Source organism: Procambarus clarkii, chromosome 93 (assembly GCF_040958095.1).
Source record: "Procambarus clarkii isolate CNS0578487 chromosome 93, FALCON_Pclarkii_2.0, whole genome shotgun sequence".
In the NCBI taxonomy this organism is placed as follows: Eukaryota; Metazoa; Arthropoda; class Malacostraca; order Decapoda; family Cambaridae; genus Procambarus; species Procambarus clarkii.
Window position 1 is genome coordinate 7,404,458 of NC_091242.1, and position 15,596 is coordinate 7,420,053.

Here is a 15,596-nt window from a genome sequence, read left to right on the forward strand (position 1 = left end):
CCGAGAAATTGAATGCTAGGAAGAGGAATCTAGAGCCGGACATTGTTTGCATGTTTTGAAGGGGGGTATATACCTCCAGCCAGATGTTTTGAAGGGGGGTATATACCTCCAGTCAGATGTTTTGAAGGGGGGTATATACCTCCAGTCAGATGTTTTGAAGGGGGGTATATACCTCCAGCCAGATGTTTTGAAGGGGGGGTATATACCTCCAGTCAGATGTTTTGAAGGGGGGTATATACCTCCAGCCAGATGTTTTGAAGGGGGGTATATACCTCCAGCCAGATGTTTTGAAGGGGGGGTATATACCTCCAGTCAGATGTTTTGAAGGGGGGTATATACCTCCAGCCAGATGTTTTGAAGGGGGGTATATACCTCCAGCCAGATGTTTTGAAGGGGGGTATATACCTCCAGCCAGATGTTTTGAAGGGGGGTATATACCTCCAGCCAGATGTTTTGAAGGGAGGGGTATATACCTCCAGCCAGATGTTTTGAAGGGGGTTATATACCTCCAGTCAGATGTTTTGAAGGGGGGTATATACCTCCAGCCAGATGTTTTGAAGGGGGGTATATACCTCCAGCCAGATGTTTTGAAGGGGGGTATATACCTCCAGCCAGATGTTTTGAAGGGGGGGGTATATACCTCCAGTCAGATGTTTTGAAGGGGGGTATATACCTCCAGCCAGATGTTTTGAAGGGGGGTATATACCTCCAGCCAGATGTTTTGAAGGGGGGTATATACCTCCAGCCAGATGTTTTGAAGGGGGGTATATACCTCCAGCCAGATGTTTTGAAGGGAGGGGTATATACCTCCAGTCAGATGTTTTGAAGGGGGGTATATACCTCCAGCCAGATGTTTTGAAGGGGGGTATATACCTCCAGTCAGATGTTTTGAAGGGGGGTATATACCTCCAGCCAGATGTTTTAAAGGGGGTTATATACCTCCAGCCAGATGTTTTGAAGGGGGTATATACCTCCAGCCAGATGTTTTGAAGCGGGGTTTATACCTCCAGCCAGATGTTTTGAAGGGAGGTATATACCTCCAGCCAGATGTTTTGAAGGGGGTTATATACCTCCAGTCAGATGTTTTGAAGGGGGTATATACCTCCAGCCAGATGTTTTGAAGGGGGTATATACCTCCAGCCAGATGTTTTGAAGGGGGGTATATACCTCCAGCCAGATGTTTTGAAGGGGGGTATATACCTCCAGCCAGATGTTTTGAAGGGGGGTATATACCTCCAGTCAGATGTTTTGAAGGGGGGGTATATACCTCCAGTCAGATGTTTTGAAGGGGGGTATATACCTCCAGCCAGATGTTTTGAAGGGGGGTATATACCTCCAGCCAGATGTTTTGAAGGGGGGTATATACCTCCAGCCAGATGTTTTGAAGGGAGGGGTATATACCTCCAGTCAGATGTTTTGAAGGGGGGTATATACCCTTTCTTATGCTAGAAAGGGGTACATTTGAGCTGGTTTGGAGACTAGAAAAATAACCTCCCATAACCGATAGAGGCAGTTATACATGTATACTATCTAGGATAGTGGCTACTGGAGCAGATACTAGCAAGTGGAACCATGAGGCAGACCCTAAGAACAGAACGCCATGGAACCAGGAGCTACAAGTCGACTCCAGGAGCCATGAGCTACAAGACGACTCCAGGAGCAATGAGCTACAAGAAGACTCCAGAAGCCAGAAGCTACAAGACGACTCCAGGAGCCATGAGCTACAAGACGGCTCCAGGAGCCATGAGCTACAAGACGACTCCAGGAGCAATGAGCTACAAGACGACTCCAGGAGCCATGAGCTACAAGACGACTCCAGGAGCCATGAGCTACAAGACGGCTCCAGGAGCCATGAGCTACAAGTCGACTCCAGGAGCCATGAGCTACAAGTCGACTCCAGGAGCCATGAGCTACAAGACGACTCCAGGAGCCATGAGCTACAAGACGACTCCAGGAGCCATGAGCTACAAGAAGACTCCAGGAGCCATGAGCTACAAGACGACTCCAGGAACCATGAGCTACAAGACGACTCCAGGAGCCATGAGCTACAAGACGACTCCAGGAGCCATGAGCTACAAGACGACTCCAGGAGCCATGAGCTACAAGACGACTCCAGGAGCCATGAGCTACAAGACGACTCCAGGAGCCATGAGCTACAAGACGACTCCAGGAGCCATGAGCTACAAGACGACTCCAGGAGCCATGAGCTACAAGACGACTCCAGGAGCCATGAGCTACAAGACGACTCCAGGAGCCATGAGCTACAAGACGACTCCAGGAGCCAGAAGCTACGAAGACGACTCCACGACCCAGACCCTACGGAGAGACCACCACACGTCCCGGATGCTACGAAGAATTTGTCGTTTGAGCTGTTAATGTCATCATGTTGCCAAGCCAGACCCCATGCATCATTAATCATTCTTTGCAAAAGCCCTCGTTCGCTTAGCATGCCTCTACCCCCCCCCCCCCCCCCCCCGCACCAACTCTCTCCCGGCGCACATAACGATTTGCAATTTGGTATGCAGGTCCGTACGACTGGGATAAAAGTTTCCCAACAAGCGCATAATTCCCTCTTTGTATTTAACTGTGGAAATAAATGGATGATTCACGAGAAGCTCCAGAGACGACTAGGTTTGGAGCACACGCTGTGTGTGTGTGTGTGTGTGTGTGTGTGTGTGTGTGTGTGTGTGTGTGTGTGTGTGTGTGTGTGTGTGTGTGTGTGTGTGTGTGTGTGTGTACTCACCTAGTTGTGCTTGCGGGGGTTGAGCTCTGGCTCTTTGGTCCCGCCTCTCAACCGTCAATCAACAGGTGTACAGATTCCTGAGCCTATTGGGCTCTATCATATCTACACTTGAAACTGTGTATGGAGTCGGCCTCCACCACATCACTTCCTAATGCATTCCATTTGTCAACCACTCTGGCACTAAAAAGTCTGTGTGTGTGTGTGTGTGTGTGTGTGTGTGTGTGTGTGTGTGTGTGTGTGTGTGTGTGTGTGTGTGTGTGTGTGTGTGTGTGTGTGTGTTGTGTGTTTTGGTGTAGTGGTGTATGAATGGTGCAGTGTTTACTGTTTTTGTTTAAATTTGAATTTTTTGCATGCTCTCATTTTAGTTTCGAAATTGTTCAGTGAGCTTCCTGTTTGGGTATATGGTGTTTTTAGTGTCATATTGTAAAGTGGTGACGTGTTTGTTTGGTGGTCCTGTGTTTGTCTTGACACACAAGTTGACGGACGACTCAACAAGCGGACGAAAGACACAATACTGTAAAAAGTAGCAAAATGTGAAACAAAAGAGAATAATAACTAGGAACAAAAGATGAAGAATGCAGAAAACCTTTACAAGAGCTCAGGAAGTTAAGAAAAATGCATAAATGGTAAGAACACAGATGCTACGAGGACGACTCCAGAAGCCAGATGCTACGAGGCCGACTCTAGAAGCCAGACGTTACGAGGACGACTCCAGGAGCCAGACGCTACGAGGACGACTCCAGGAGCCAGATGCTACGAGGCCGACTCCAGGAGCCAGATGCAACGAGGACGACTCCAGGAGCCAGACGCTACGAGGCCGACTCCAGGAGCCAGACGCTACGAGGACGACTCCAGGAGCCAGACGAAATTAGAAAAACCAGACATAGAAAAGCCAGAGAGCCATAGAGAGTGGAAAGAGCACGAAGTGAACACAGAAAACGGGAAGACCGCAGAAAGTGGGAAGAACATAAGGGGAAAACACTGTAGAAAGATAAAAGAGCGGTAATAAGAAAAATAAACAGACGCAGACAGTTGAAGTGACAGCTGAAGTGACAGCTGAAGTGACAGCTGTAGTGACAGCTGAAGTGACAGCTGAAGTGACAGCTGTAGTGACAGACAGCAAGAGGAATCCTTAAATAGTTCAACTGTCTACCCTCAGTCATGTACTTTGGACAAAAACAAGAGCTGACAGCCAGCATGCGAGCCCTCTTACCTAACAAATAGAGGATAGAGTCTATAGATAGGATAGAGCCTAGAAGATAGAGGAAAGGACTTAAATCTTACACAAGGTCGGCGCTTGATCCCCCAATAGTCTACGTTATTAGGCACCGTTCCTGTACCTCGTCCTACTATCCCAGCTCCCTCTCCACCTTTCCCTTTTAAGTGCTGTGTAATCCACTTCTATATAGCACTTAAAAGTGCTATACAGTTTACTTTTTAGCCTCAAGGAAATCAAGTCGCATTACAAATGAACTAAGATATATATTTTTCGCAAAGTAAACGAAAGGTAGCGAGGAACTGAACCCGAATACGTAATTAAATAAATGCGTATAATATAATCCTCGAGGCTCTAGTGAATATAATTACGCTGTGAATGATCCCTATGTTAATATTTCTAAAGCGATTAGGCATAGTCTCTGAAACGCGCGCGCAAGTCATGTGTTTAATGAGATTGAGGATAATGCACACACACACACACACACACACGCGCGCGCGCGCGCAAACGCACACGTATCGTAAACAGAGTGGTAGACGGTTGGAACAAGTTAGGTGAGAAGGTGGTGGAGGCCAAGACCGTCAGTAGTTTCAAAACGATATATGACAAAGAGTGCTGGGAAGACGGGACACCACGAGCGTAGCTCACATCCTGTAACTACACTTAGGTAATTACACACACACACACACACACACACACACACACACACACACACACACACACACACACACTCACACACACTCACACACACACACACACACACACACACACACACACACACACACACACACACACACACACACACTAACAATACCCGATGACTAACACCAGTCACGGGACTCAGACGTAAATATTATGAACATATAATTACACCAACTTTTAAGAATCAAACCAAGACTCAAAGAATCGACTGAGTTCTTCCACCTGATGATAAAATGTTTCAAGAGTCATAACCTCAGGAGTCAGGCGCTACATGATTACTCCTTAGCAAATGAGGAAGAGACAACGAAGAGGGAATAAGAAAGAATAAGAGAAAAGAGGAGGAAGACGAAAGATGAGTAATATAGCAACAAAGTTGCAAATTAAATAATAGGAATAATTAAAATAATAAACAATAATATTATAAGTAAACATTAACAATATCAACTGCAATAAACACAATACATAATTTATATTATAATTTATATTATAATTTATATTATTATAAAATACGTGAGTAGCCGGGTGACTCGGGTTACAAAACTCTAAATAATTCTTCTTGTGTTATTTGCGAAGGGTCACCCGGAGATGCCCGGGTCTCTTTCTCTGAACAAGCATTTTTATGATTTAAACAAAACTCTCTTGAAAACTAAATTCCTATTTCAGACGTCATAGGAATCACTGAGTCAGAATAGAAACCGAATCTTCCTAGAACGGGGGAAGGGGCAAAGGGGGACGACCCCGATCCGCCTATGACAGTCCCTTACCACCCAAGGGTCATCCTGAAAAGTTGGGGGTTGGTGGGAGCCTCGTCTGCTTCTTCAGATGACCCGAACTTAACGATGGATGAGCGGCAACTCGCGGCAGTTGAGAAAGCATTAGGTGATTATTTTGTGAGAGGGAGAGTTCTGGAGGGGGGGGGGGGAGTTAGCGTGGAAGGGGGAGGTAAGTTAGCATGGAAGGGAGAGGTAAGTTAGCATGGGAGGGGGAGGTGAGTTAGCATGGGAGGGGGAGGTAAGTTAGCATGGGAGGGGGAGGTAAGTTAGCATGGGAGGGGAGGAAAGTTAGCATGGGAGGGGGAGGAAAGTTAGCATGGGAGAGGGAGGTAAGTTAACATGGGAGGGGGAGGTAAGTTAACATGGGAGAGGGAGGTAAGTTAGCATGGGAGGGGAGGAAAGTTAGCATGGGAGGGGGAGGAAAGTTAGCATGGGAGAGGGAGGTAAGTTAACATGGGAGGGGAGGTAAGTTAGCATGAGAGGAGCATTTGGGTAAATCACACGATAGGCTCAGTCAGATGAAGCCGACTAAGGTAGAGAAGTGAGGGAGGACAGGACAAAAGACGGGAGAAAGGGAGGGGTGGGGAAGACGGGAGAACGGGGCTAAAGGTAGGTCTGCCTGTCTGCTCGCCTGTCGGTGTCTGCGTCTGTGTCTCTTCCCTTTACTGCCTCGCCTTCCTGAGAATGGGGATTTATGGGGCTTCCTTGATCATATCAGTCAAGTTAAAAACACCCATTCTAATGGCGCGTGACCATAACCCATTGTGAGAGGCAGGCTTTCCACTCCCGCGGTCATAAACTACGGTGATTCTTTCATATTTTCTCTTAACTTATATAATTGTAAACGAAAATTCTGCTTAAGTGAATTTTGAGATCAGCGTCTTTCAAAAGATATGATGTAACATTAAGTTGAACTGTTTGGGTCATGTGTATAGCATCAGAGGCCCACAATAGTTGCTATAGCAAGGTTGATGCAGTTCTTCATGCCAGATATATTTAAGTGATTTACCAAAGTTTATATATGTGGCCTATATTAATCACCCTCAATGAGCAGTTAACTAATTTTTATGCAATATGTACTTAAACGGAATATATATATATATATATATATATATATATATATATATATATATATATATATATATATATATATATATATATATATATTGGGAGCGGGTTTTCTATAATACACATGCCATTAAACAGAACAGCATTGCGATTATTGATAATTTTCTTACGGATATTTTCCATTCTACGTAAATAGCTCCAAAAATGTGAAGAAACACTAAAAAACTTAATCTTTCCATTACATTTCTTCGAGGTTTCGTCAGCAATGTGACATCTTCAAGAACACACACTATGCACAAATGACAGGTACACTAAACTTACACCAGTTGTTGTTTTTTAAGATGTAGCCACTCAGAACGATATGTCCATGCGGTAGAAACTTACACCTAGACACATAAGACATTTGTAAATGTCTGCTCAACTCGCCCTACGAGTCACCTCTCCTCCTTACTCGTAGGGAGGCAGGACCAGGCGAGGGGTTTGATGCCTGACTCCAGGTTCCAGTTGTCCACCGGGTTTGCTATCTTCTCTCTGACATCAAACAGTTGTATCCTCAAAGTCGAGTTTATTGGTGCCAGCTCCCGACAGCTTTAAGCGTTCGGAGCCTCCTTATATTCAACTATCGGTGCTTGTGATTATTCTCGTGTACTTCACTATCACTATCACTATCACTATCACTATCACTATCACTTCACTATCAGCTGTCATATGTCCGTACATATGTGCCTAATGTAATATCGGTATTCCAAGTGTTCTATTCTTATCCATTCTTTACTTCCTTCCACCCCTTCCCTACATCTCTCTCTCTCCGATCCTCCTGTGTGTCATCTTTTCAGCTCTATCACACCATTCTCATTCCACTTTCACAAATAGAAAATATAACGCGGGGGAAACCCTGTCGAATAATGATTGGTGTATGCGCTGTATGTCACGTAACAAAGTATATACAATACACTTTGTATATTGAAGTTCTAATGACGTTTTGTTTCTCTGTTGATCCTCCCGTCCCTTCACATGTCTCAATCTCCCTCCCTCTCTCACCCTACCCCTTCTCTCCCTCTCTTACTATCCCACATATGCTTTCTCTGCACTAACCATCTCCCTCCCATGACCCAACAGCCTCCTCCTCCTCACCCACTCTCCCACAGTCAAATCTCCTTCACTCACCCATCTTATCCACACACCGCTACTCCACATTCACCCAATACTCACCCTCCCACACCCCCTTTCTGCTCCCTGCTCCGTAATCCACAACTCACCGACGGAAGCAGTTACCTGGAAATTCTGAAAATTTAAATATTTCTTCCTCTGTAATTAGTAAATGTCCGGTTTCTGTAGCCGTAATTCTCCTTTTGTTGGTGCGGAGATCAACGTGGCGGGCGGCCGCGTACATCTTTGACCGTGCGTGCGTGTGCGTGTGTGTGTGTGTGGGGGGGGGGGGCGTGTGTGGGTGAATGTGTGTACTCACCTAGTTGTATGTACACACATACACGCACACATGTTTGACAGGAATTTTCATCTCTTCAAAACCCGAGTCCTTCCTTATCAGCAGGCTCACTCCTCTCCCTTCCCCCTATTTTCTTACTATATAGTAGTCTTGCGGAAACACTGCATTTGTTATGATGCCTGACAATTTCGTTTCTGTGAGTCCTATTACACCTGGATTTTCTTCCTGCGCCCTTTCGGCAAGTTCACTTGTTTTATTAGCAACCACATCAATGTTTGAGAACATTACCTTAAAGCACACTTTTCTATATCCATTATCGCACACACTCCCCACTGATACAGGAAGCCATTCCATGGGCAGGGCAACTTGGGTAGGCTCATCCTCCTTTTGGGTAGTTACCAAGGAGGGAGTTTGGAGGGAGGTGGGGGTGGGAGATGGGTGCTTAGGTCTTGCCTGGGCCTGCTTTGGGAATGAAGAAGACCATGGGGGATGGGAAGGCAGAAGGTGCTTTGGGAGAGTGGGAGGATCTGGGTGGTATGGTTATTATGTAGGGGAAAGGGAGGGTTTGGGGCTGCTTCTATGGGATGACAGGTGGGGGTGTTGTAGTCTGCTCTGGGGTTATTAAAATTGCTGGTTTTGGGTTCCCCACTCCTCTCTGGGATTGTCGGGTTGGAGGCTGAGGTTCCCTGGCTCCCTTCACTCTCCCTGCGCCTTTTCCTTGCATCTGCTGCCTGCATTATCTCGTCCCTGGTCATGTCCCTCTGAAGGAATACCTGTCTGTATTCTCTTACATATTGCAGTTTGCTCTTCTTTACTAGAATGTCTTCTGTGGTGGCCTCATTCCTGAATTCTAACTTGACCAATCGGCTTTTGTCTTTGTTGTACTGACCAAGCCAGAAAACCTTTTCTATGCATTGCTCAGCCACTTCCATTTGTATCTCCTTCAGTATCCATGAAACTGCAGCTTTGTCATTAGCCCTCCACTCCTTCTGCCTGGAACCTTATTGTTCCTAAATGCCTACCACGACTACAGCACTTTTCATTTCCATTAGCTGGCTCGTGCATCTAGCTGCCTCCCGTGAAGTTCCTGCTTTCATTGCAACCTCCTTGACTGTGGACATGGCTTCTGGGCCATGTCCTGGGCCTTGATAATAGTCCATGTCCTCAGCATTTCAGTTAAGATGGCAGCCATTGTAGAGGTCCTTGTCATTGCTATATTCCCTGCTACCTGGGGGCTGGTTGCTTGGAGCTGTGTCTCAAGAAGTCTGAGAATCGTGTTTTTAGGTTATTTATCCTCTGCGTTGTGTGTGTGTATGGGTGTGTGCTCACCTAGTTGTGCTTGCGGGGGTTGAGCTCTGGCTCTTTGGTCCCGCCTCTCAACCGTCAATAAACAGGTGTACAGGTTCCTGAGCCTATTGGGTTCTATCATATCTACACTTGAAACTGTGTATGGAGTCAGCCTCCACCACATCACTTCCTAATGCATTCCATTTGTCAACCACTCTGACACTAAAAAAGTTCTTTCTAATATCTCTGTGGCTCATTTGGGCACTCAGTTTCCACCTGTGGAAACTGAGTGTGTATGGGTGTGTGCGTGCGTGCGTGCTCACCTAGTTGTGCTTGCAGGGGGTTGAGATTCAGCTCATTGGTCCTGCCTCCCTCTCAACTGTCAATCTACTGGAGTACATGTTCTTGAGCTTAATGAGCTCTATCTCATCTACATTTGAAACTGTGGAGTGATTCACATTTCTAGATTGGAATATATATGAATGGTCACTCTGAATGCTCAGACATATGACTTGGGACATATATATGGACTAGGGATATATGACATAAGTGGTATAACTGGCCGACCCGCCCCCCCCCCCCTTTCAGTGTTCAAGAGAGAACTTGATAAGCACCTCCACAAGATATCTGATCAACCAGGCTCTAACTCATACGTCAGGCTGCGAGCAGCTGCGTCCAACCGCCTGGTTGACCAGTCAAGCAACGAGGAGACCTGGTCGAGGATCTGGCCGCGGGGACGCTAAGCCCCGAAACCATCTCAAGGTAACCTCAAGGCAACTAGTGTAATAAACTCAATTATACGCAGAGCTTTTACTCATTGTTCCGATTGACATAAAATCCACAAAGATTTTATGCCAATGTTCAAGTATTAATACACAACAGATAGACGAACACAAAAGTCAACACCCAACAGAGAATATATCTAGAAAAATGGTATAATAGTGATATACCATAAAGAATGTGAAAGAGATCACATCAACCGTCTTCCAACTGCTGGGTAACTCTCCCCATCTCTAGTAATTAGTTAATAATGAGTGTTAGCAGTGAAATGAGCACGTGGGCAGCTTCTTTCAATTCGCAGGCCTGTTTATTAGCTCAATGGCTGGGCATTGCTCTCATTCTCACTATCTCTCTATCTCTCGCTCGTTCTCTCTCTCTCACTCTCACTCTCCGTGTACAAGCACACGAGCCAACGCACTCTCTCTCTCTCTCACTCTCACTCTCCGTGTACAAGCACACGAGCCAACGCACTCTCTCTCTCTCTCTAATCGTGTCGACAATAGTCCACTCAATGTAACTTTTCTTTGCCAATTGTAACTTTTTTTTGCCAGCTTTCCCCAGCTTGCTGTGCACATTAACACAGACTGGCACGCAGGAGCCCCCCCCCCCCTTCGCCACCCCCGTAAATCACTACAAGCGGGCCATTATTTTCGTGGTCAGAGCGCGAAGAGATTTTTACATTTTTTTTCTGTCCGACATATTTTGAAACGGAACACCTGGAATCAAAATAGATTTTTGCTTCTTATTTTAGTGTTTTGTATTTCCTGTATAAATAGAAAGTTGTTCGGGAACGTTTGTGATGTATTACTTACAGGTCTATTGAAAAACAAGATTTGGTGATGCTAATAAGATATAATAGAAATAATGGTAGAGAATGTCAGTGTGGCAGAACATGGTTGCCATTTGATAGGATCGCCCCTCCCCTTGGTGAGGGGGGGGGGCGTGGGGGGAGGGGGAGAGGGGAGTGAGAGGTGAGGGGTGGAGGGGGGTTAAGAATGAGGGGAGAAGGCAGGGGGGAAGATACAGGTGAAGGGGGCAGGGAAAGAGGAAGAGTGAGGTGTGAAAGAAAAAGTAGTATAGGAGTGTGTAGTGTAGTGTAGTGTAGTGTAGTGTAGTGTAGTGTAGTGTTGTGTAGTGTAGTGTAGTGTAGTGTAGTGTAAGGGAAGGAGAGGGGGGGGTAAGAGAGACCAGGGGGCAGCCCCAACTGCTATACAATACGAGAACCATTATATATGTACTTTTCGAATCCACATTTGTTCTGCTTTGGAGAACTATCAGGAGAAAGTGGCAAGTCATTACGACTATATAACACTTGGAAGGGGTCAGGATAAGGATTTGGGATGGGACGGGGGAAATGAATGGCGCCCAGCCACTTGGACGGTCGGGGATTGAACGCTGACCTGTAAGAATCGAGGACGTCGCTCTACCATCCAGTCCAAGTGGTTCTAGGAAACAAACTCAAGGGACAGGTAGACATGCTGTGGCAAACCTTGGCAAGCGGTAGTTGAAATAGAAATGCAAAGGCAGATTTTTTTTCAGAAATGGGGGCCAATAATTTTCTTAATGCATTGTAGAACGCAGGAAAAAATGTACTAACATTTTGGTGTCCATAAAGAGTACACTTGCATATAGCATCGAAATAGGGAGCGCGTTAAGGAACAGTCATCATATAGAATAGATGAATATATCTTTATATCAAGAATATATTTTTAACCCGGCGGGAGAGAGTTGCATAGATATGCCATTATAATGCCAGATTTTCGTAAATCAAATAATGAAGGATTGAGTTACTTGGGGAGTGTTGATTGGGGGAGACATGAAAATAGGAGCTGGTGGGACGCCCTTGATTTATTTTCTCAAAATATTCATAATTTTTGAAAATGACATATATTGGCGAATTTTCACCTTCGCTGCCATTTTCAAAAAGGATGAAAATGTTGCCAAAATAGCTCTAATCCTCTCTGGTCAAACTAGTCAAATGACCTTTTTGAAGAGTTAGTTATTTTACTTCCTTCTCAAGTCAAGAATATAATAAATAATAAATGATTCGTGTCAGAATCATTGACCTGAATCTTTTGGTCATATTCAATACCACACACACACAATATAGTGAATATATTATTTGTGAGTTTCGGCGTGCAATAATCGGTAAAAAGTATATAAATATATATCCCTTTCATATACGTGTGTGTGCAGCGTTGTCCATGGATCGTTTCCTTGTGACGGTGTGGCTATACAGACTATATATGCTCATAGAGCTATAAGCTCTAGCTCCTGAACCCGGCCTTACCGGTCACTGATCCAGACACCGTCTTGTTTAAGCTCTAGCTCCTGAACCCGGCCTTACCGGTCACTGATCCAGACACCGTCTTGTCACTTAGCTTCTCACTTTTGAAACTTCTGGTGTTGGCTCCTGTCCATAAAAGACATCGTTTTCGGCTCTTAATGTCGTCAAGCAAACACGGAGTACCACCAGATTTTAGCACTGGTACCAACCTGAGTACCACCAGAAAATACCACAGGTACTACCAGAGCATACCACAGGTACCACCAGAGAATACCACAGGTACCACTCGAACGTTTACACATTTAGCTTGCCACCATGTATACTCAGCTCTGAGAAACTGAAAGAGCCATGTGTCTCATCACAGTTGGAAGGATCCGGGGTTCCCAAGTTCTAGCATCAAATACTAATCTTCTAGGGCAATTAAGAATTAACTACCATGGGTAGAAATCACACCAGGTTTTCTTTCGTCTGGGGATACAAAGACACACACACACACACACACACACACACACACACACACACACACACACACACACACACACACACACACACACACACACACACACACACACACACTAATCCTGGCACAGCACCTAGAGCGGCGTGCAGTGTTCCCAGCCACGGCGGCGTATAACAAGACTTACTCGATTAAACTCTCCCTCTGGAAATCTTGTAAGCCGCGGGGAGACGGTAGTGGGTGTTGGTGGGGAGGGTTAAGAGGAAGGGGAAGGAGGGGTAGCGAGACGGGAGCTGGTCTGTCGGGGGAGAGACTCTGCCCTCGGGCTGTTTAACCAGTGTCCACAAACCCACTTGCTTTCTGCCTCCCTATTTGAGACTGTTGGTTCTGCTGATTACTTCAATTTGTCAAGCTCATTTTCTCTCTGCCTCCCCCCCAATGCGATTTCGCTTTTATTTATAGTCCGGAGTCTGTTGCGGGAAATGTCTGCAATACAGACTCGGCGGGGGTCAGAATCCTGGTATAGTGGAGTCTGGCTGGCATCACCCACAGGTAGGAAGGTCTTAGTGAGGCAAGTGGGTGTTTATAGTGGGCTCCAGGGCTTGTGTTGGTGCCTCTCCACAGCTGCTGCCTCTACTCACAAGTAGTGTATATATTATATATATATATATATATATATATATATATATATATATATATATATATATATATATATATATATATATATATATATATATATATATATATATATATATATCCTGGAATCAGCCGGTTACCCTGTTATTAATTTGTGAGGCAAAGTGAGAAATTATATAGATAAATCCACAGAGAATATATATATATATATATATATATATATATATATATATATATATATATATATATATATATATATATATATATATTGAAACAACTAGAGACCCTAGAGCCGCCAGTTTCCTCTTTCAGCGCCTTAGTGTGGAGATCCATTGAGTCTTTCTTGTGTCTGTCTTCTTAGTCTGGTGTTGACAGCGGCCTTGATCGGCCGAAACGTTCATCTCCCTTCCCATTTCTCTGTGGATTTATATATATCATTTCTCACTTTGCCTCACAAATTAATAACAGGGAAACCGGCTGATTTCAGGATAAATTTCAGGCTGGTGCATACTTGAAATGTTGAAACGAATCCTCTGCAATACACAGAGACCGTCAGATTAAACTGTCAGTCTCCTATTTTCTCGACAGGCCCCAACAGGGCATAAGAGTTCATACAGATAGGACAAACCGGGAAACATCTGGGTTCGCGTACCACTCAACATCAATACTCGATTACAACTGCATAACATTCTAATGCTTTAGATTCACACGTCACCCTTTGCCCTCATTCCATTCATGGGGAAGAGGTAAAAAGTTTCTCTAGTTGCAGTGGTTTTGTGAAACAAAATTGAAGTGAATCAGTCTTAATTAACTACTATTACAATGCCCTTAACGTCAGTACTGCCCTGGACTAACCTTGATCCTTTTTTTTGTCTTAAAAATCCACAAATGTTCAAAGTAAATTACCCGTAGTTGTAAGCAGGAGTTATGTAACTTTCTAGGCTTGTATTCTGTTATCTGTTAGATGTTTAGGTTAGGTTAGAGTAGGTTAGGTTAGGTAATTCCTCAGCCCTGTAAATTGGTGGCTCTTGTTGTTAGAATATTAGTTAACCTGGAAGGTTAACTAATTATTTAATTAGCCTTTTAGGTTAACTAGCCTTTTCCCCACTCCCGCAGGTAAAGTATATGTTATCCTTCAGTATACCTTGACATTGTTCTGGGATTGTCCGCTTTCTGCTATGGAGAATTCATCAAATATGTTATATCTGCTTGTGTAAAGTTAAATTCATCTTACCATGTGCGTTTTGTTGTTTGTTATTTGATTGTTGCCGCCGGAGGCGGCTAGTTTATTGTGCACCCCATACCCATCCTGTGAGCGGTAGCGCAAAAAGCTTGTTAGTATCACTCTTTCCGGGTCACGTTAAAACAAGAAAAATAAATGGTTAAAATAACATTTGGCTGGTCTCAGATATACTATCAAAAACTCCACTCTTTTTGCTCTTTAAATACATCCTTTCATGTTTATTATATATTTTGATTCTTTCTCGTCTAGTTTTTCTTAATATAATTTTGTTTTCTTGTAACTGGTTATTACACTCTATTCTCTCTGCCGGCATCCTGTCCCGGAACCATGGTGGCATGTTTACCTCATGCGGCCACCAGAGTGTCAGAGGACTTGATTGATTGATTGATGAAGATTAAGCCACACAATTGGAGGCACGGGCATGAATAGCCCGTGATCAGAGGACTTCACTCCTTGCTTCTCTTACATTGTCTCTCCCCACTATACTCTCCTAGTCAAGCTGTTAAGAATGACTTGAACACAGGTCGAAAACGTTGCAACCCTTATTTCCTGACTCATTGTGGTTATTCTCCATGTACATATATATGAGAGAGAGAGAGAGAGAGAGAGAGAGAGAGAGAGAGAGAGAGAGAGAGAGAGAGAGAGAGAGAGAGAGAGAGAGAGAGAGAGAGAGAGAGAGAGAATGAGAGAGAGAGAGAGAGAGAGAGAGAGAGAGAGAGAGAGAGAGAGAGAGAGAGAGAGAGAGAGAGAGAGAGAGAGAGAGAGAGAGAGAGAGAGAGAGAGAATGAGAGAGAGAGAGAGAGAGAGAGAGAGAGAGAGAGAGAGAGAGAGAGAGAGAGAGAGAGAGAGAGAGAGAGAGAGAGAGAGAGAGAGAGAGAGAGAGAGAGAGAGAGAGAGAGAGAGAGAGAGAGGAGACAGTGATGTGAATCGAGAGGTCAGTACTGGTGCCGTCACCAG

General features: G+C 44.7%; 1 protein-coding gene across 1 annotated transcript; it reads left to right on the forward strand.

Annotated features, from left to right (window-relative positions):
- Positions 1-1,572: 1,572 nt before the first annotated feature.
- LOC138359826 (PWWP domain-containing DNA repair factor 4-like) lies at positions 1,573-2,376 on the forward strand. The gene has a single exon (XM_069319533.1). The coding sequence runs from the start codon at positions 1,573-1,575 to the stop codon at positions 2,374-2,376; it is 804 nt and encodes a 267-aa protein (XP_069175634.1).
- The last annotated feature ends 13,220 nt before the right edge of the window (positions 2,377-15,596 follow it).

What these genes read in the sequence shown, in the direction of transcription:
- LOC138359826 (XM_069319533.1), top strand. Translation starts at nt 1,573, where the DNA reads ATGAGGCAGACCCTAAGAACAGAACGCCATGGAACCAGGAGCTACAAG.